The 21,581-nt window shown below is 44.7% G+C and overlaps 1 protein-coding gene across 1 annotated transcript in view; it reads right to left on the bottom strand.

Annotated features, from left to right (window-relative positions):
- LOC147728932 (sulfotransferase 1 family member D1-like) overlaps positions 1-21,581 on the bottom strand; it is a 388,090-nt gene that overhangs the window by 310,846 nt on the left and 55,663 nt on the right. The window contains exon 2 of the mRNA XM_086959172.1: positions 1,126-1,274. Coding sequence (XP_086815298.1) covers positions 1,126-1,273 — 148 coding nt within the window. The 5' untranslated portion in view covers position 1,274. The remainder of the gene's footprint in view (positions 1-1,125; positions 1,275-21,581) is intronic.

Here is a 21,581-nt window from a genome sequence, read left to right as displayed (position 1 = left end):
AATTATAAATGCGGCCGCGGCCGCAACGGGCCACCTGTGCCACCCCCAAAACAGTGCCGCCTGGGGCGGACCGCCCCCCCCTAGCTACGCGGCTGGGGTGAGCGCTAGTCGCATGGAGAGTAGTATTGCCAGCTGTGGCTTTGTGGTAAAGTCTGCTTTCTAGTTTGTTTTGTTCAACATAAATCTGTGTATCTTGAAAGTTGACAGATTTGGCAATTTTAGTCGCTGTGAAATGGAGATTTAGACGATTGGTATATATTTATATGTATAAACCTGGTATTATGAATTATTTATGTTCTTTTCTATGATGTTTACTCATGGAAATTCTATTATCTCAATGTTTACATTTTCTCTTTTATTGTAATCAAATGATTAATACAATAAAGTATTTTTTAAACTAAAACTACTCCTAATACAACGTTTGGAAAACGTATCTACGATATGATGACTGCCAATATACTTAACGTGATGTAATGAATCCCAATGTAAGGAGGGCTAAAAAAATGTAACACAACATTTATCCATTTTGATGAAACGTGTCGTTTTCAAGTCAGAGTAAAAGGTCCATATCAAAGATGTTTCAATTTTATTTTCAGATATGTGGCGTTTCTACCTAAAATGTATACATCTCATTATTTCTGTCAAAAACGCCAAATGCTTGTACTGATTTTACCCATATTTGTTCATAGGTCCCTTTCCTGACGCATCTACCTCACTGACCGAAGTGGTACTGATATCGTAACAACATTTTCATGCACCGGTAATAACCAATATTTCCTCTCGTAAGGTGACTAAAATACACTCAGTTACAAAAAGGTAGCACATGCAAAAGAATCATACTGTTTTTTTTACATAGTATAGTATAAATAGGGCAACTTTAAGGACTGAAAAGGAAATTAAAACCTACGTGATTTGAAATCAGCCTTTCAACCCCTAATTCTGCTTTAGCAGATGAAATTGTAAACCTTTCTTCATACATGTCCTTTGGGTTCTGCAATTATAATGATGATAGGAGAGGTGCCTGTTGATATATGGCCGAAGCATCTTGCAAATGGTGCTCATACCTAACAAACAAACATCTTTGAGATATGGTAAAAGTCTCCAAATGGGGGAAGAATGGTTTACCAGATTTAGGGTATGTAGCGATGACAAGGTCATCTGGGTAGAACTGGAAATTATCGATCCTCTCCCAGTCGTCTGCAATTGCGCTGATCACGGGTAAACCACGTACTGCCCCCAAAGGTTTACGCTTGTACTCTTCGGGAAGATCCATTCTAAGGGAAGAGAAGGTTATCTTTTAATGAAAGTGAAACAGCGATGACATTCAGTGCTCCATTGACAATATCAGTTGTTTTTTTTGGGATGGGGCCACTACTGAAAACGACAAGAAAGTAGAGAAACAAAGAAAGAACAGAGCCGTCGAAAATTACCAAACTGTTTTAAAGTGCAAACAATAACTAGTGTGATTAAAGCTCAAACTAACTCAGCACCATGCACACACATCCATCCATCAACAGTCTTGTGTTAAAGGTATGTGTACAAGATTTGACCAAGGTTCTCATGCACCCAATTCCTACCCTTGACCCAGCCGTCCCAGACACCTCTGGCCTCACTCCCTCATAGTCGAGATCAAAGTAAACATCCCGACCCTATTTTCAAGTCGTATACATGCCATAACAGAGATATACAATTGAAAACTTTGAACATTGGGAACATAGTTTGCAATAGGATATGCTAGAGAATCAGTTCATTGTAGCTAGTCATTCCCTATTTTATGTTTAGTTCCTTTATAAAAGCAGCATTTTATGCCTACATTTTATCATGCAAGCCAGTGGAGGCTGCTGGAATTTGAAAGTGGTGAGGCGTAGGACCAATAACAATTTTGGGGATTTTGAACATAGTGGGGTGTAAGACCAATTAACAAATGTTAGCCTGTATGATATTTTATCAACTCAAGCTGTAAAATTGTGACTGGAGTTGAAAAAGTATTTTGTCTTTTACAGCTCAGCATGGATGGCACTAGCTAATCTGGTGATTAAAGATTTTGCAGTAGAAATGGCAACAGACTTTGGGCATTATTATGAGTTTGGTGGTCTGTGGATCGTCATGCCCAATGTTGCGGTCCAACCTCTGCGATCTTGGCGGTATTACAAGATGGGTGATTGGCTATGCAAAGACCGCAGCTAAACCACTGACACCACCACCCAACCACAGGCCGTGGCAGCAGCAGTCGGGGAAAATGAGCTTTCATAGGGTGGTACTGAGGAGTTCCACATATGTCCGTATTATGAGTTGGCCTTACAAGGGGCTAACCGCAGTGGTGGGACTGCCTACAAATAAAAAACCATCAATGTGAAATGATTGATGTGTTTGAATATGATGTAAATGGATGTGATGTACTATGAATATGATTTTAATATGAATATGAGATTTATATTATTTTAAATACATTTTAATCCTTGGAAGGATAGATGGACAGAAATTTGTAATTTTTGAATTCTCAGGGGCAGATTTACGAGGACTGGTGCATCCTGGTATTTTAGCAGGGATGTGCCAGTAAAGATGCGTCACACAGGAATACCCTTGTGCCACCACGGATGTGTCGCATTTACAATGGTGTACTCCTTTGCATTTTTGAGTTGATGGCCTTACTGGAAAGATGAAAGCATTAGTAGGCACATAAGGGAAATTCATTTTTACTAAGTTTGAAACTACCCTGTCCTTTTTGTCTAATAGGGATGACTCTCCTTTTGTTTTGAGACTGAGTGTGAGAGACAATGAGAGTAAGTGAATCAAAGTGTGCGAGAGAAAGTGAGAGTGTGCTTGTGAATGCGTTGCTCCTGTGATTCTACCACTGGCCCTAGCATACTGGTGGTAATTCTTGACATAATAATGGAATATAGGGTACCCTTGACAATTGTTGGCACTGGAATAGTAGACATAATTTTTGGCAAAGGAGATACCAGTGGCAAAATGCTGGTGCTGGCATACTGGACACAGTGGACAAAATACTTGGATTTAGGGGTCCTAATGGTAAAGGCTGGGGCTAGTATTTTTCAAGATAACTCTTGGCATACTTTGTACCCATGGCTAACTGCTAGAGCAGACGTTTTGGAGATACCTTTTGACATAAGAGGCACCGGAGTCAAACTGGTATTGCTAGTACACTAGAGGTAATTTGTGGCATATTGGGGACACTCATGAAAGTTCATGCCACATGGGAGGATAACCGTGGTATGGGTGACAGCAATAATGACAAAATGCTGATTCTAACATACTAGAGATATTTCATTGAATAATTCATCTAATTTTGCGATTCTTTTTTCCTTCATCTTTCACTCCGTGTGTGCCCCTGTGTGCCCCTTCTCTGCCTGCCTACACTGTAATTTCATTTGTGATTCATCCTTTTTTTCCCTTCGTTTTTCGCTCCTTGTGTGCCCCTGTGTGCCCCTTCTTTGCCTGCCTGCACTGCTATTTCGTATTGTGACTCCTCAGTGGGTCTCAGCCATCTCCACTGTGCCCACTCCCCCCCTGCCCCCTCTTGCCTTTTTTCACCTGCTTCCCGCCGTTCGCGCTCCCCGCGGCCCCACCCCCTGCTTCCCATTGGCCGCCCTTCTCCCGCCTCCCAGCTGCTTCTCCCTCCCTCTCTCTCTCTTATGGAAGCCGCGCAGTGGCCGTGCAGTGGACGCGCGCAGCAGGTGCACCGCTCGTGCGCCAAAGCTAATGTCCGTGCCTGGACCGCGCCCAGTGCCAGGACCCCTGGCCCCCGACAATGCCAGCCCACATGATGAACCTACGAGGCCGCCACCCTCAACGCACTCAACACCGGCCGGAACCCCGCCTGCTACTGTGCCAACCCGAAACGCACCCACGGACCTTTGACCTGCCAAGCATGTAAATTCACCTGCCTCAGGACCTGCACCGCACCCGCTGGGACAGGCACCAGTAACGATCACCTCAAGTGCATCCTGCTCAACACCCGCTCCGTCCACAGACACGCCGTCGAACTCTGGAACCTCCTCGACAAATCATCACCAGACGTCGCCTTCCTTACAGAAACCTGGATGAACGCCTCCTCAGCCCCCGACATCGCCATAGCCATCCCGGAGGGCTACAAGATCACCCGGAGGGACCGCGTCAACCAAACCAGAGGAGGCATCGCCATCGTCCACAGAAACACCATCCACATCACGACCAACTCCGATGACACCCTCACCGCCGCCGAGCACCTCCACTTTCAGATACACACCGACCCCAAGACCACACTCAGAGGCACCCTCGTCTACAGACCCCCTGGACTACGCCCACAATTCAGCGAAGCCATCGCAGACTTCGTCAGCCAGCACGCTCTTACCTCCTCAGACTACATCCTCCTAGGAGACCTCAACTTCCACCTGGAGAACAACAATGACAGAAACACCATTGCCCTCCTGGACAACCTCGCCAACCTCGGAGTCAAGCAACTGGTGAACACCCACACCCACTAAGCTGGTGATATGCTTGACCCCATCTTGTCCTCCAGCAAGCACATCTCCTTCAGCCATTCCACCGGACTACACTGGACAAATCACAGCTGCGTCCACTTCAACTTCAGGAGAACGACAACACCCACCACCACCCGCAACAGGTCCCTCGCAGAAGCTGGAGCAAGATCTCCGCCGACCAACTCACCACTTCCCTTAGCCAGAACCCTCCCACCAACACGTGGAACCCCAACGAAGCAGCCCGCAACCTCACACAGTGGCTCACCAACTGCGCCGATGACCTCGAGCCTCTGAAGACCCCCCCCCAGCAGACCCGGCAGCAAGAAAACCTCATGGTTCAACAACGACCTCAAAAACTCCAAGAAAACCTGCTGCACCCTGGAGAAAGCCTGGCGCCATGACCAGACAACAGAGAACATAACAGCCCTCAAGAACGCCACCCGCATACACCACCAGCTGATCCGCACCACCAAAAGGACAACATTCAAAGAACATCTGGACAAAAACACCCACAACAGCAAGGAAATCTTCAACATTGTCAAAGAGCTCTCCAAACCCAGCGCCTGCAACAACGACATCACACCCTCGCAAGACCTCTGCGACTCACTCTCCTCGTTATTTTACCGCAAGATCACCGACATACACAACAGCTTCGGCGTACAGACCACGCACCCAACCACCGAACCAGCGCCCCCCATGACCACCCTCTGCAACTGGATCCCGGTCAGCACCGAAGACACCACGCGCACGATGAACACCATCCACTCCGGCACCCCCATCGACCCCTGTCCACACCACATCTTCAACAAGGCCGACTCCATCATCGCACCCCAATTCCGGGACATCATTAACAGCTCCTTCGCATCTGCCACCTTCCCGGAGAGCTGGAAACACGCCAAGCTCAGCACCCTCTTGACGAAACCCACCGCAGACCTCAAGAACTTCCGCCCCATCTCACTCCTCCCTCGACCCCTCGCAATCCGGTTTCCGAGCAAACCACAGCACCGAGAATGCCCTCATCACAGCTACTGACGACAACAGGTCCCTGCTCGACAACTGGGAAACAGCGGCACTCATCCTCCTGGACCTCTCAGCAGCCTTCGACACCGTATGTCACCGCACCCTGATACAACGCCTCAGCAACACTGGAACCCAGGGAACGGCCTTGGAGTGGATCATCTCGTTCCTCGCCGGTAGAACCCAGAGAGTCCGCCTCCCCCCGTTCCGTTCCACAGCCACCAAAGTCATCTGCGGCGTTCTGCAAGGATCCTCGCTCAGCCCCACTCTCTTCAGCCGATACATGTGCCCCCTCGCAGCCATTGCATGCCAACACAACCTAAACATCATCTCCTACGCTGATGATACCCAGCTGATCCTCTCCCTCACCAACGACCCCACCACTGGCAGAGCCAGCCTCCAGGAAGGAATGAAAGACGTCGCAGAATGGAGAATGGATGAAACTCAGCCTTCTGAAACTGAACTCAGACAAAACAGAAGTCCTCATCCTGGGACCTTCTCCCTCTGCCTGGAACGACTCCTGGTGGCCCCCTGCCCTGTACACCGCCCTCAGGCCAACGGACCATGCTTGCAACCTGGGCTTCATCCTGGACTCCTCCCTCACGATGTCCAAGCAAGTCAACGCCGTCTAGTCATCCTGCTTCAACACCCTGAGCATGCTCCGGAAGATCTTCCGGTGGATCCCCACCAAAACCAGGAAAATGGTCATCCAGGCCCTCGTCACCAGCCGACTGGACTACGGGAACACCCTCTATGCCGGAACCACAGCCAAACTCCAGAAAAGCATCCAGAACGCCTCTGCACGACTCATCCTGGACATCCCCCGTCACAGCCACATCTCTGCCCATCTGAAAGACCTGCACTGGCTCCCTGTCAACAAGAGGATCACGTTCAGACTCCTCACCCATGCACACAAGGCTCTCCACGACATAGGCCCCAAGTACCTCAGCAGCTGCCTCACATTCTACACACCCACTCGCCAGCTTGGATCCGCCAGCCTCGCCCTCGCCACCACCCCACGTATTCGCAGATCCACCGCCGGAGGAAGATCCTTCTCCTACCTAGCAGCCAAGACATGGAACTCCCTTCCCATCCACCTACGGCTGACCCAGGATCATCTCGCCTTCAGGAAACAGCTCAAGACCTGCCTGTCTGAGCAGTAGCGACTTCCCTTCCCCCCAGCGCCTTGAGACCCTAGCGGGTGAGAAGCGCGCTTTACAAATTGCATGATTGATTGATTGAAATACGGGTCACTAATGGTCTCAACATAAGGAGTCAACAATGGCGTACGAGGTGGGACGTCCAGGATAAAGTGCCAGACTTGGCTCAAAGGAAGCTATTAGTAAGTCAAAGTCTTTATTGTTCACAGCTTAAGTAGGCCATAACAATTGACAACACAATTTAAAAAAAAACAATGTTTTGCGTTTAACACCATCGATGCTAGTGTTATTTTCCTCCTGTGCTGATTTATTGTGTTTCCCATTGTTCATGACGAGCTCAGCTCGTCATGAGTGTATGGAGGTGTACACCATGACGAGCTGAGCTCGTCATGAGCGTCCAAGGAGTTAAAATTCCCGATTAGCTTAATACTTACAAGAGAATCAAAATACAAGTAATCATTTCATTATTGGATGAATACAATTATTAATGAAGGCAAATGACCTCTCTGAAAATTACAGGGAAAACATTTACATTCAGTAAACAGTCCAGACGGTCCAGGGGTCTCCAGCCAGTAGCTTGTGAGTTACTGTAGCACTCCAGCTACCTCTGAGTACCTCACCTGGTGCAGCCCCACTCTCGGTACAGAAAATGTTGGATACCCCTGCTTGAAAGATCTTTAAAAAGTCCAATGGTGCAAACAATGCTTAGATGAATGAAGAAGGATACTTGAAAAACTGACATCTAACATGGGCATCGATTGGAATTCATAGAGCATATTATCAAGCCCATTATCGCCGCTCTATCGGCAGTTTCCTGCCGAAAAAAGCAGCGATACTGTAACGACCTTTCTTCATAATATGCCCCTTTATCTTTATTTGATTTGCTTAAGCCTTGTCTTGGTAATATTGTATAAGTGAAGACAAAGGTCTCCCAATCCAATTTTATAAAAAACATTTGATATGTGTGCAAACCAAGGTAGGAAACAATAATTTTGGTTCTTCATATTATCATATAATGTGTGACCATACAATTCAATTCAATAGTCTTTATTCGGTTTAAGAAACTATAAAAGATCAAGTTTATACTGTCCATACATACAGAAAAAAAATTAAACAACAAATCACACCCAAAATCTTCCAGTGACAATCATTATTCTCATAGTTTGTTTTAAGAAGAGTAGATTAGTTAATAAATAAATAACGGGTACAACAATTGTTAATGTTAAAAATAAATTAGAGTACTAATGCTGTTGTATACTTTCCAATCATTTTTATGATGTTAGATCAAGGCAGAAGGTAATAAAGTGCAAGTGCAAGAAAGTGCTTATGCGTACACAAACATTATGTAATATTAAAATCATCTTAAAAGATTAGCAGCAGCAGTTAGTTAGAATCTCAAGCCTTTTCCCTTGCGTATAAGATCAACAGCAAATAAGTATCGGCTTACACTGAAAACACTGTTTTCTGGAATATATCCGTTTAAAAAATCTGATTAGCTCCTGATTGTGACCTTATTCCCAGATTGAGGGAAATCCATTTTTTCCTAGAAATTATATACGCTGGGCAAAAGAATAACAGGTGAGAGACATTTTCTACAGCATTGGTTTGGCATAAGGGACATTAGACTTCTCGGTTGTCGCTGTTATTGCGTAACCTTATAACTGTGTTACAATTGACCTGTAAGATGTTGAAGTTAAAACTTCATGTATAGAGACTTGGCCAGTTGTAGTTGGACTTCATCTATGTATTGTTCAAAGAGAGGGAGCTGTTTTGTTAATAAGGACTGGGATGTTAGCCTACCTAATTTCGTGCAATAATTAATACAGTTTTGCAAATTTTCCCAGTATGTGTTTTTTCAAGATATTTTTTGAAAGCTGCTTTAATGAGCTGGGAGCATCCCAGAAATGATTTAGACCTAGTTTACAGAACCACAGGCGCACATGTTTAACCCTCTGCAGTTATGTTTGCTCATCTAATCTTAAATTCACAATTAGCCACTCTTTGTAATTTATAACATCTTCTGTGGTCCATAGACAGACTAACAGAGGTCTCAGTATGGCCTTTTGGTCTATGCAATTTATATTGAGATCCTGAATGATAGGAATCATGAGTGTACATAAAGGGAGGCGTAATAACAAACTTAAGAACTTACTTTCCTCCCCTAAAAACATGTTCTGTCCTGTAACCCCAGAGCTCAGCGCCACATGTGCTCTAATTGGCATATATTTTCTTTTGTTAGAGTTTATTTCAAGGCCCTTTAAAATGCAATATTCGCAGATTTTGCAGTCACATCGGGGTTTGTAATATCAAAATTGTATCATCAGCGAATAGCATGGCCTTTACTGGCTTCCCTCCAAACTTAGTTGAGCCATGTTTACAACCCTGGAGGTGCCTCACTACATCATTTAGGTATAGTGAGAAAAGGGTGGGAGCACGAAAACATCCCTGTCTTATAGAGATTGCCTCTGTAAGTTCACCCCTGGGTCCCCCTCTGACCTTTGCATAGTTGTCTTCATGCAACTGAACTATCTGTGTCAGAAGATCTTTGGGGACTCCTGAGTTTCGAGGGAATTCTAAAGGGAAATCCTAGGGTTGAGATCGAAGGCAGTCTTTAAGGCTAAGAATGCTATGTACAGGTGTCCTTTCGTAAGGTTTGTGTATTCCCATCCTATACAAAGATGTCTAAAGACCTGATCTATTGTGTTCATTCTCAATCTAAACCACGCTTGGTACTGTGTTAAAATGTTGTTACCCTCTTGTTGTTAAGTTTGGATAACATCTGTTTTGCGTAAATCTTTTGTAAGGTATCTATTAGGCTTATAGGCCTATAATTGGCAGAGTCTTATCGAGCTCCCTTTTTTAAAATTGGGATTATTTCAGCCCCTTTCAATGACTCTGGTAATGGGGCTCCGGCTGCCACAGCATTACAAAGAAGGTTTACGTCAAACCAGGGGCTTTCCCTGGTTTGATGGCGTCCATTACCGCCATTGTGTCTTCTAGGCTAAAATAAGGGACTGAAGTTGATCCACTTGTGGCGATTACTAATGGACATGGTACCTTGGGTAAAAAAGTATGTGTAGGTTGGGTGATAACCTCTGAGTATAGTTATGTAAAATTACCATGCCATGTGTCTGAGTCCAAAAAGATATCCAGGCTAGTGGTTCCGGTTTTATTATCCCTTGCTAATAATTTCCAGAACCCTGCATGATTCTTGTTCTTAGCTGCTGACCAAGTCATTCCAAATGTAGTCATTTCAAGTTATTTTTGTGTCCATTAATAGTTTTTTATACATGGGCCTTCTGTCCCTCAGTGCTTCGAAATCGTTAGATTTTAAAGCCGCTAATAATTCACTTTTAGCTTTGCAACAGTCATTATTGTACCTACGGTTATATGAAGGGCCATTAGTCGCTCTAGCTGACTCTGGGGATTTTACCTAATATCGGTTTTAATTTCTCAACCATAGTGTGATGGATCTGCACAATGGGAATGTCCTGTGTGGATATACCAATATAAGGAGCTAGGACATAAGGAAAAATGCTATAGATCTTCGTCAAAAGTGATACAAAAGGGGGTGGTGACGGAAAGAGCACCTGAATCAATCAAACACTCACACCCAGTCAAAAGATCTGGGTTTAATCCATCACCGTTCTTTAGCCCACTCTGCCACCTCAGTTCAGACATGGCTATATGCAAATCAGTCTGACCCTGTGCCTCATGGGAACAGTCCAGCCCGAACTGCCAAGCCATGTCTTCCCTAGACCGGAAACAAGCTTTCGTCATAGCATCTAGATTGACTGCAATAGATGGCCATTTCTAAGCTCTACCACTGTTGTGAACTATTGGTTGGATTAGCATTACTTCCCAGAGTCTAAGTAAAAAAAAAGAGATACCACGATCTTTAAGCACAAAGGGAAGTGATCGCTATCATCTCTAGCCTCTACTTTAAAACAACTAAGTTACCACATAAATTGCCACCAACCATTATGTAGTACATTTTGCCCTTAGAGTAACCTCTTTTAAACGTATGGACACTTGGTTTGTCTAAGGGCAACCTACCATTACAGGCCCTGCCTGAAACTAGTCTGATGATTTGGACCGCTGAAGCTGTGCGCGGTAGAGAAGTACTGGCCTCCAAAGGTGGGATACCGCTGGAAATGTCCTCTTTCTCCAAAATTGTTCCTAACCTGACAACAGATTAAAATGTACAGTTAAAATCTCCACTGTTGCCCTGGAATCTATAGAGCTTAAGACATTATCCAGTAGGTCTATCACTGGGTATACCACAATTGCAGGTCTTGGTTTGTTATAAATATTTAATAAATATATTTCTGTTTTATTATGTGATTTTACATTTACACCCAGAATATCCAGTGATTTTAATTCCAACCAACTGTGTTAATTCAACCTTTAAGGCAATTTTTGTCTATAGGACCAGACCACCTGTGGGTCTACATCTTATTGAGGGAATAGCATTAACACTTTGGCTCTCGGCTTTACCCTTATCGACGAGACGTTGACAGGAGGAGTTCTGCTTTTACGGATCCTCCGTGGTCCTGGACGCACCCGCCCTTCAGACCACTTCCCTCACCCAGCCTTCTACATAGATTTTACCCGATTCCGGGTTGGAATTATCACCGGACCTCCGATACCAGTATGACGCCCTATAAGCCCTGAAGAGTCATAGGCATTGACCTTTGACGAAACACGTGTCGGCTGGCGTTTGTCCATGTTAAGATCATCAACACGTATATAAAATCTGCAAGATATACATCCGGTGTCGACTACATTTACTTCTGACCTTATGTACTGTCAATAATCATATGTGTGCCCAGGTTTTGTTTCTCTTTGCATAGATCAGGGCCTTGCTCCTGATTGTTTTAGGGGTTTGGGGTTTTCCCCTTTCCTGGCAGCACCATACCTTATACATCATCCTTTACCTAGTTACCCTTATTAGCTACCTGTTTGAGCGCCATTAGTCTGTCACACCAAACCCTACACAGTAACACTTTGGGGCCTGTTAGACCTGGTATTTCTTGGCGTGGTTGCCCCTGATTTATTTTTTACTCTACCTCCTCTATTTTTGATGCTGTGATGGATTTCGTTTTGCTGGCTTAGATACTTTGGGCAGTTTGCCACTACTGATCAGTGTCAAAATGAAAGTGCTCCCTGTGTAAAGTATCATGGTAATTGGTTGTCCATATTTGGTATGTTTGTGTTACTAGTAAAGTCCCTAGTAAAGTGCACTATGTGTGCTAGGGCTGGTAATGCAAATGCTACTAGTGGGCCTGCAGCACTAATTGTGTCACCCACACAAGTAGCCCTAGAAAGTGATCTCAGGCCTGCAACTGCAGTGCCTGCACGCAGTTTGTTAACTGCCTTGTTGTCCTGACAAGTGAACCCACATGCCAGGCCTTACCCTTCCCCTTTTATGCACATCACACACCCCTATAGTAGGCCCAAGGTACCCCCTGGGCAGGGTGCAGTGTATGTGAACGATAGGACATGTACAGAGGTGTGTACCATGTCCTGTCAGTGAAATACTTCTAAATGTGTGTTTCACTGTTGCAAGGCCTTCTTGCCAATAGGACAGAATGGGGAATTCTGTGTCACATATTTACAGCATATCTTCCCATAGGCATGAGATGGACAGATGGAGTTTAGTGTGCCTGAACTCCGAATTTAATAACACATCTTTTTGTGAAGGTGGTTTTTAATTGTGTGAAACCACGCTTTTAGAAGTGGCTGGTTTCTTGTCCTAACCATCCTGCGTGCCTCTGCCTGGTTGTGTATTGACTGTCTGGGTTTGAATGTAACAGTGTCTGGGGAAGTGTCCTGACACCAGGGAGGAGTAGGGGAGACGGCACAGGCTGATTTGCATTTGGTGTAGTGGGAGTAGTCCCTTTGATGCGAGAGGCCTGTGCTGCTGCCACAAAAGAAAGGTTCCACCTCCTGTGGAATGTCTGAGGCCCAGACCCTTACTATCAAAGAAAGCAGGTGTACACTGGCAGGAAGATACCCAGAACTGGTTTGGACTGGGCTCAGATCCTCCTGAACACAGAGACTGTAAAGGCATTTAGGAGTATAAATGTGAGAGCTGAAACCCCTGAACTCAAGACTGAACTTAAGCAAGAAAAAGGATTGAAACTACTTTGTGATTAAGAGGAACCTCTGCCAAGGAAGAACAGCTGAAGAGACTGAAGAGAAGGACTGCTCTTGCTGTGTGTTCTGGGGCTAGCCTGCAATTTGCTGATTTGACTAAGGAGAGGACAAGGGACTTTGCTGCGTGCTGTGTCCCCCTACTTGAAAGGACGTTGCTATGTGGTGTGTCCTGAAGTAACTTGTCGCCAAGGGCCCAAGAGGAGCTGGCTCCCTGTTGTGGAAACTCAGTAACATCAAAGTTTCCAAGTGTGTCTCAGTGACGCTGTGTGCATGTTCTTTTTGCAGCCTGAGACCTATGGGAGAAATGCCCGGTGACCTTGTGCCTCAGATTAGACTTGCCCTCTGCTTTGATCGACAGCGTGACCAGAAGTGCTGTGACCGTTATTGCCAAGGGGGAGCCATGAGAAATCACCGCTGCCGAACCGAGCCTGTCTTTGCTAAGGAGAGACCTGTGAACCTTCACCATCGTGGGTCGCAGGTCCTTTGCCCAGGATCAATGGAGTTGCGCCGGGAGTCGAACAGCCGTGGGGCTCTCGCCTGGTAGCCCGACTCTCACTGTGAGGAGCTGCCGCCGCCAACCCGAAGCCGCACAGCGTGTCGCTGAAGCCGCGAGGAGAGGAGAGAGAGCCTGCATCCCCCCCCAGGTAACGCTCAGCGAGCGTGCATGTGTAGCTGCCTGGGGCGGAGTGCGTACTATGAGAGACCGCTCTCGGCCTTTTCCATCTTTGCAACACGATCCTCTGCTCAAGTTAGTATCGCAGCCCATACTCGCCAAGGAGTGGCAGTACTGGGGTTGGATTGTGGAGCTGCACTGTGTTTTCTTCGTAACTGTGTTGCGGGCATATTTTGGCAGTCACTAACGGCGCGTCAGCAAAGAGTGGCATAGAGACCTTCACTAGCACTGCGATCGGTGCCGAACTTTATTATTACTTGCTTTAAGATCCGCATTAGTGCTTGCATTATGAACTGCATTATTACTTGCTTTACGGACCGCATTAGTACTTGCATTAGGGACTGTCTTGTTTCTACATTATGAACTGCATTACAGCTGCATAGGACTGCATTAGATCATCGTGAACTGCTCATTAATACCGCCAGAACCTACAAGTGACTGTAGGCCTAATAACCAGCCCAGTGAAATATTACGAACATGCATATGCTGGATATTTTTATCTTTTGGTCTCATCATATTTCTTCTTGATAAAGATACCGCTATTTTCCTAAATCAGTGTGGTGTCCATTTGTGGTGTTATCACTGTGTTATTGAGAGTGTGGTTTCAAATTCTTTACACATTGCCTTGGAGATAAGACTGGCTGCTCGTGCCAAGCTACCGGATAGTGAGCAGGGGTTATCTAAGAGTTTGTCCCTCCTTTCACTGACTAGAAGCAAGGGTCCTTATGCGGACTAAGGTACCTACCTCAGCCAACTAGTGACCCCCAGTTCTAACAGGGCCTATTAGAATGGCAGGCGGGCCTGAGTCCACCCACCATCCTCGCTGTGTTGGGACCGGCCTCCAGACATGCGGCGGTCCTGCACTGCGAATCAGGATGCGACCACCACCCTGGTGGTCGCATTCCGCATTTTGACATTGCGGCGGGTCCTGCTCACAGCAGCAGCTACTGCATTGCCAAAATCTCATGTCTGGCATTTCCCTGCACCATGTGGCAGGCACCATGCAGTGCCTGCCACTTGGTGTAAGGAAGCGCAGCGGGGTACCACAGGTATCCCCGAAGTGCACCCCTTCAAACACACCCCTCTGGGGTCCCACAACGGGCCCCCAAAGTCAATCCCCGCCAGCCCTTCCGTGGAAGGGCCTGTTACATACAACATAGTAGCATGGCTGGTGGTGCCTGCTAGGAACCGCCATCATATTACTGTCCGACATCGGCCCAGCCAGCAATCGGACCGATTGCCGACAGCCGGAAAAGCGGCAGATGAATGTTGCGTCCTCCGCGATACCCCCCACCATCGTAATATGGCGGTGGTTATGTCACGTTATAATGGTGTAACGGTCGCCAACGCGGGCTCGGTGGTGGCGATCGTTTAGCCATTATAAAGGGTCCCTTAATGTATGTGGTGTTTCAAGTGCCCAGGTTTCCGGTGGCAGGCAAAAGTCATATTGATCCATACACCCCTGCCACTCACTGTTTATTAGTTTAAGCTTCAGCCCTGCTTTATTCCATGATATTAAACATGTTTCCAATAGCTGGGTTTTGTCATTCCTGTGTAAGGGGCTAGGTAGTACAGGCTCAGCTACTATATTCACCCTATGTGCTATTGCATATTCCTGTAAATTTAGTATAGGAGGATTTCAGATTCGGTTTTCTGTAAGGGGACATAAGGGTCTATCACATTGGTCAGGTGCAAAATCATGCTTTGACAGTAAACCAACTGCCTCATGATTGTTTTCAGAGTGACCAGGATAGGGCAGTTTCCTAGAATTTGCTTATTCTCTATGATTCTCTCCTGTATCACTGCTGGGATTATTCACTTTGCATCCTACCAAAGTGCTGTGGGAAGGGCTTGCTCCTAAGTCAAGTGCTATTAATCCATCTACTAAGCTCTTTGGGGCAGAAGAACAACTCTCTTTTGTGGCCACAAATAGGAGAACCTCCCATTTCAGACCGCAAAACGGTAATGGCATGTACAAATGCTATTTTCCAAGTCACTGACTCACAAAATAGTATTTGCGACTCCCACAGCTAGAAAGGGGCGTGGTAAACCACTCGCAAACGGGAAAGAGTACCCAGGGGACCCCTTACCCTTTGTGAGTAGGTCAGAAGATATTTCTAAGAGCAGGCAGTGGTCCCAGGGACCACTGCCTGCCCTTAAGAAAATGAAACTGAAAAGTTTAATATTTATTTTTTTAATGCATCCTTTCCTTTGAGGAAAACGGCTGCGTTAAAAAAACGGCTGCGTTAAAAAAAAGAGCTTTATTTAAAAGCAGCCCCAAACATGGTGTTCTGCTGACCCCAGCAGGCCACCATCCCTGGAAGTGCTAGTCAATGGAGTCCCAAATTGCGCCTGCCTCATTAATATTCATGAGGCATGCAATTTTCGACCCCATTAGGATTCGCAAAACACTGCTATACATCCCAAATTGCAAGTCTCAAATGCGATGCAATTTCTGAGTCGCAAATTGGTGGGTCATACATCTGGCCCTTTGTTTTTAGGGTAAGAAGTGTAACATCATAGGCAGCGTATTTAGTTGATAGATCTTCCACTTTCAATAGGTCGAGCGTATTACTGATAGGTGAATATGCTTATATCTTGTCCGGTGTATGACCTTGTTTTTTAGTGACTCTTCTTCCTCCCTATAGGAGGAGAGATTGAGTTTAGGCACTTTTGTTATGTATACTTTCCATTCCACTTATCTAGAACTAACATTAATCCTCTGATTAGTGAAAAACTGCCTATTATCTGGACAGCTAGTGAATCGATATGACTTGGAGTGCACAGTGTGTAGATTCTGCTCCCGCAATGCCATTCCTTGCAAATGATTATGACCCCCTTGATGTAATTATAATGTGGTTTATTATTTTCAGTATACTTTTGTCAACCCACCACCCTTCTTTTATGCTCGTCCCCTTTCTCAAACCCTATTCTTAAGGAACTACTGGTCAACACCCTACCCCATCCATTTCCATCCCCTTGATTTTTGTTTTGCAAAGCTGCGCTCAAGCCCTCTTGTTGGTTGCCTGTTCAATTGGTGTAGTGAATTCTTTGTTTGGGAGCTTCAGATGTCTGGATAGTAGTCTGATGTGTCCCAAGACTTCCACAGTAATCCTTTAATTACACGTCCCTATTTACATTGTCTTGATGCATATTTTTCCCTAATAATGTTTTTCGGTTAATAACCTTGTTAGTTAGTGCAGCTAATCTTTGCACCAACTCAATTATCAGTTAAGTGTTAGTTTTATTTTGCGCTTCATGGACCCGTCTTAAAGGCACTTTGGATGGGCTATGAATTGGGCTGGCTTTTGCTTGTTGTTCATTATTGCGTTGTAAAGGCACGTTTGGATTCGGATTCTCTGTAAAAGGATGCATAGAGTCATCGTCAAAAAATAAGGCAAATCTAATTGACGGTGATTAGGTCTCAATCTCTCTTACAGTACAGGTTAAATCTTCTTGGGCAAAATAATGTGTTTGCTGAAGTTCTTCATAATCCCTTTGGATAAAAGGTGCGGATAGGGGATGGGTATCAGGTACACGGGACAGAGTTTCAATATTTGCTTCTGTTTGGCCTGGTTTTGAGGTATTCTCTAGCTGAGAACCAGATGCACATTTGCTATAGAAGGCAGTCATTTTCTGATTCATGTTTATTAACAGTTTTGCATTTATTGCTTAACATTGACTCTACCACCTAGATCAAATCATCTATTTCTTCAATAGTACAATTCTCCGCTGTGTTTTTTCGCATCTTTGATGATTTTTCTTTAACTAGTCCCTTTGTAGCCTCCCACGCCCCACCCAGGCAAACTTTTAAAAGTTTCCCTCTTTTCCTTATCGGCAGTGATAATGGACCATTCAATGTGGTCGAAATTGTTGACAGTAGATTCCATGCACCAAGGCTTGCCCCTTGCCAGTATACCAATACACCTGTCGGCCACACTTATCGAAGGTTGGCCAATTGTACTCCCATAGGTAAACTATAGAATATCAGTAATGTGACCTTAATGGCAATGTAATATATGAAGTCTTTCCAGATTCTTTACCCCGCAAGGCAGTGTTCAAGAGTCACCCTGGTCAATTTCTTTCCTAATGAGGCAAATTTCAATACCAATTTCCAAGTGCAGTCTGGGAGATGTAGCCAAAGGATGTAATCACTAAGAATAATGTGGATTAAAGACTTACCAAGGGAAGCAGGGGTTCCTGCGGAACCAAGGGGGGTGGCCCTGCCTCTTCCTGTCGCTGACTCATATCCTAAAAAGGTCTCCATCAGGTAGGTAATCTTAAATTATTTAAAATTAATTTTGTAAACATGCAAGGATAATATGGTCACAGCTGTCCGCCTTGGTTAGTTGTCGATCTAAATTGTCATCATTAAGATAGATGATATCAATATATGACAAAACATCTGGATCTCGTTGGAAGCTCTCCATAATGCACACTGAGAACAAGCCAGGACTGTTCTTATAGCCCATAAGCAAGCATGGAAATGAAAGCTGTACCCCATCAAAACTAAAGGCAGTTAGATACTCACCTACAGGTGCTGTATTTTGACAACAAAACTAATTGGAAATGTCCAGGGTGGGCTTGTATTTCTTCCCTTACCAGCTTGGCTATTAAACCTCTGCTATGCACATTTTTCAACGCATAGGTTGGCGTATGCAAGTTTAGATTCCTAAATTCAAAACTATGCTATCAAACTTGTCTGGCTTGGAGATGGGAAAAAGCAGCATGTTCATTGTTTACATTGCCGTTTTTGGATCTTCCTCAAATATTTGACACCGTCTCCCATCCAAACATATTGAAAAGCTTGTGGGACCGGGATGGGGGACTGCATTGGGTTGGCTGGGTTCCTTTCAGTCAAACAGATGTCAATCTGTTTGGAAGGCTCCAATCCTCTCTGAATAAAAACCTCTGAATTGCCGCGTTGTCCAGGGATCTCACTTAAGTTCTACATTTTTTAATGCTCCTTTTTACTGCCCTGGTGGCATCCTTTGGAGTGCGGTCATTTTTCATGCTTAGGACATACAGATTCTTTGAACGGGAAAATCTTTATGGACCTAAACAGATTTGAAGCGTGTCTGCCAGCGGTATTCCATTGGATGCACTAAAGTAATCTCCAATGCAACATCAGTAAAATAGAGATCTTGGTTTTTGGATCCCCTCCACTTTCTTGGGGAGGCTAATTACGGCACAGCTCTGCCCCTTCCCCTCCGACCCTGCCATAGTGTTTTGTAATTTCGAGGTGAAGTTTGACAACAATGTGACTTTTAAATCACAGGTGGAGAGTGTTGTTGGGTCCTTTTTCGGTCTTGTCAAATTTCTGAGGAAAGTGCTGTTACTACTTCCTTTGTCATGTCGGATGTCAGTACTCCTTGTTCTCATAGCATCTCAGCTGGACTACATTAATGCCCTATACATGAGTCTCCCTCTGTACCTACTCAAACATCTGCATTTGGTAAAATCCAAATTTGTATCTGTAAATCCGTATTTGTAATGCGCAAACTACTCACCCTTTCCGGTCTCAAGGCCTGGGTGCCATTGTGGAAATTAAGTGAGCCATTGCCCAGAGTCACATGGTACTGAGCTGAGCAGCCGCTGGAGCTGGGGATTGAACCGTGAACCCTGTGCTCTGAAGTCAGCTGCCCTGGCCGCTGCACCATACCTCTCCACTACAGCATGCTTCAGGCCAAACCTGATTAACATATACAAAAAACCCTTCATTTATTATCATCTCAAGGATTCGGTTTGTCTGCCTGTGCAGGGGAGAGTGGTGTTTAAGGGCTTGGAGCTGGCCCATTGAGCTTTCTATGGCCATGGTCTATGGCCTATCTTACCATGTGACTCTCAGATTATCTTCCCTCAATATCCCTACTCTGCTCGGACTTTCAGTTGGTGGTGGTACCCAAGATCAAGCATAAGAAATGAAGAAGCACCTCCCTCTCAACATTGGGTGCTACAGAGCAGAATGCTCTTCCTTTACATCTGTCTGTGACTAACGATGAAGGCTCCTTCAATACGACCTACAAATGTGCGTTTTAACCATGCTTTTTGATCTGCTCTCTGTATTTGTGAAACTAGGGGTCTATGTACAGTTAGCGTCGGGACACTCAACTAAGTACCCATGTGCTTTACAAGTGACACTTTGATTAGATTTGATTTATCACTCAACGAGATATTATGCCCTGGTATTCCTGGCTGCTCCCCATGGTGGATAGAGTTAACTTTAAACTATTAGTTTTGGCCCACCATGCTCTCCACGGCTGCGGTCCTCTTTACCTGCAGAGACGTCTTTCTGTCTATGTTTCTACGCGTTCCCTGCGATCTTCATCCCTATGCTTTGCCCAGGTCCCTCATTTTAAGTTTCAGAGGCTGGGGCAGCTTGTTAACGTGAAGGCGGCTGTTGCCTGGAATGTCCTTCCTATTGCCCTGCGTACCAGTCATGACCCAGTGACCTTTAAGAAGAAACTGAAAACACATCTATTTTTTTTAAGTTCACTTTCTACACCCTGCTAGGCACTGCGTCGGGACACTCATGAGTAGCTGTGCACGTTACAAATGTATGTAACATACCATAAGGTATTGCTATTGATCTAATATTGTTTTATACCACATTTTGCTTCTGGCTTTAAAAGGTATTGTGCTTGAGGTTCGCTATTTTAGCAAATGACATGTGGATGTGAGTGTATTTCCCCCCCAGCTTGATTTCTGTACATGTCTGAGCCTGCCTTACAACCATTTCACTGGTGTAGATTTTCTTGATGTCCTTAGGTACTAAAGGAGAAAAGTATATTATAATTATCCCCTGGAGCGCTTCCCTAATAAAGACTGTCACCTCAAGCGTTATATCTATGTCATTAGCCGAATAACTTGACACTTTCACGGTTCCTAGAAAGATATGGTCAGACAACATCTGCATCAATGCAGGACATTACATTGATTTTGCATACATTTGGAAAAGATGATGGCTTACAGTAATTTGCACCTATTCAAAAAGAGAGTTGAATTGTAAGACTTTATTTCAACAGGAGGAAGATAAGAGGAATTAAGGAGGAGAAAATATGAATATGCATGGGAAGGGGCAATCCTGATCCAATGTTTACCTTGATACTTCCTCCAAGGGAATCACATGTTTCTTGAAGATATTGATTCACCCCTGCACTTTGCTCTCCAGACTGCACTGCTTTATGGATGAGGCAATAGTGAAAAACTGAGGTAGTTCCCACACATTACTTGTTTTGCAATATTCTATGCTTAACTTCATACACCAAACATTCAAAAAGACACACTGCTGTGGTACTTGAGGTACATTTGGAGAGTGGACAGAGGGCTTGAGGGAGGCAGCACTAGAGCAATATGACTCATAAACATACTGTGAAACAAACATAATTCCTGTGTACATGCTACAAAGCCAAACCTTGCTCTGAACGCATGCAGCAGAAACAACGCTGTGAGAAGTAGCAGAAAGAGGCACCATAAGAAGATAAATCTCAACAGTGTATAGTAGAAAAACCTTGAGGGCATTTGAGAGTGGTCCACTGTGCAATCAGAAATGTAGAGAGGATACAATTAGAGAAGAATTATGGCTCAAGGATGAACCACCTCTTGAGGAAGTTGTAAGTATAGCCAAGAGGGTTGAACACATGATCAAATGTGTTGATGAATTAAAACATGACAAAGGGAGGTCTGAGGAAAAGGTAGAAAAGTTAGAAGTGAGGGAAGATGTTTCACAGGTCAAGGAGGTGAAAGAAAATAAGGCCTCTGTAAATGAAAAAGGTAAAGAGGAGGCTTCCTTGTCAGCTGTAACTTGTTATATATGTGGTAAGTCTGGTCATAAGGCGAACTCAAGGTTCTGTCCTGCGATGAGCTTTCTCTGTCATGGGTGTGGGAAAAAGGGTCATTTTGTAAAGTTTTGCAAATCTAAGGAAAAAAAAATAGTTACTAAAGAAATCAAAGAAATTATATGTCAAGTGAAGGACAAAGAAGAAAAGGATTATCCAACCGATTTAGTTAAGATTGAAGGTAATGAACTGTAAATGAAATTTGACTCTTGTGCACGTATAACAATTGTATCTAAAGAGTTTTATGAGA

This window comes from Lissotriton vulgaris, chromosome 2_2, assembly GCF_964263255.1.
Source record: "Lissotriton vulgaris chromosome 2_2, aLisVul1.2, whole genome shotgun sequence".
NCBI lineage: Eukaryota > Metazoa > Chordata > Amphibia > Caudata > Salamandridae > Lissotriton > Lissotriton vulgaris.
This window is presented reverse-complemented; position numbering and strand designations above follow the sequence as displayed.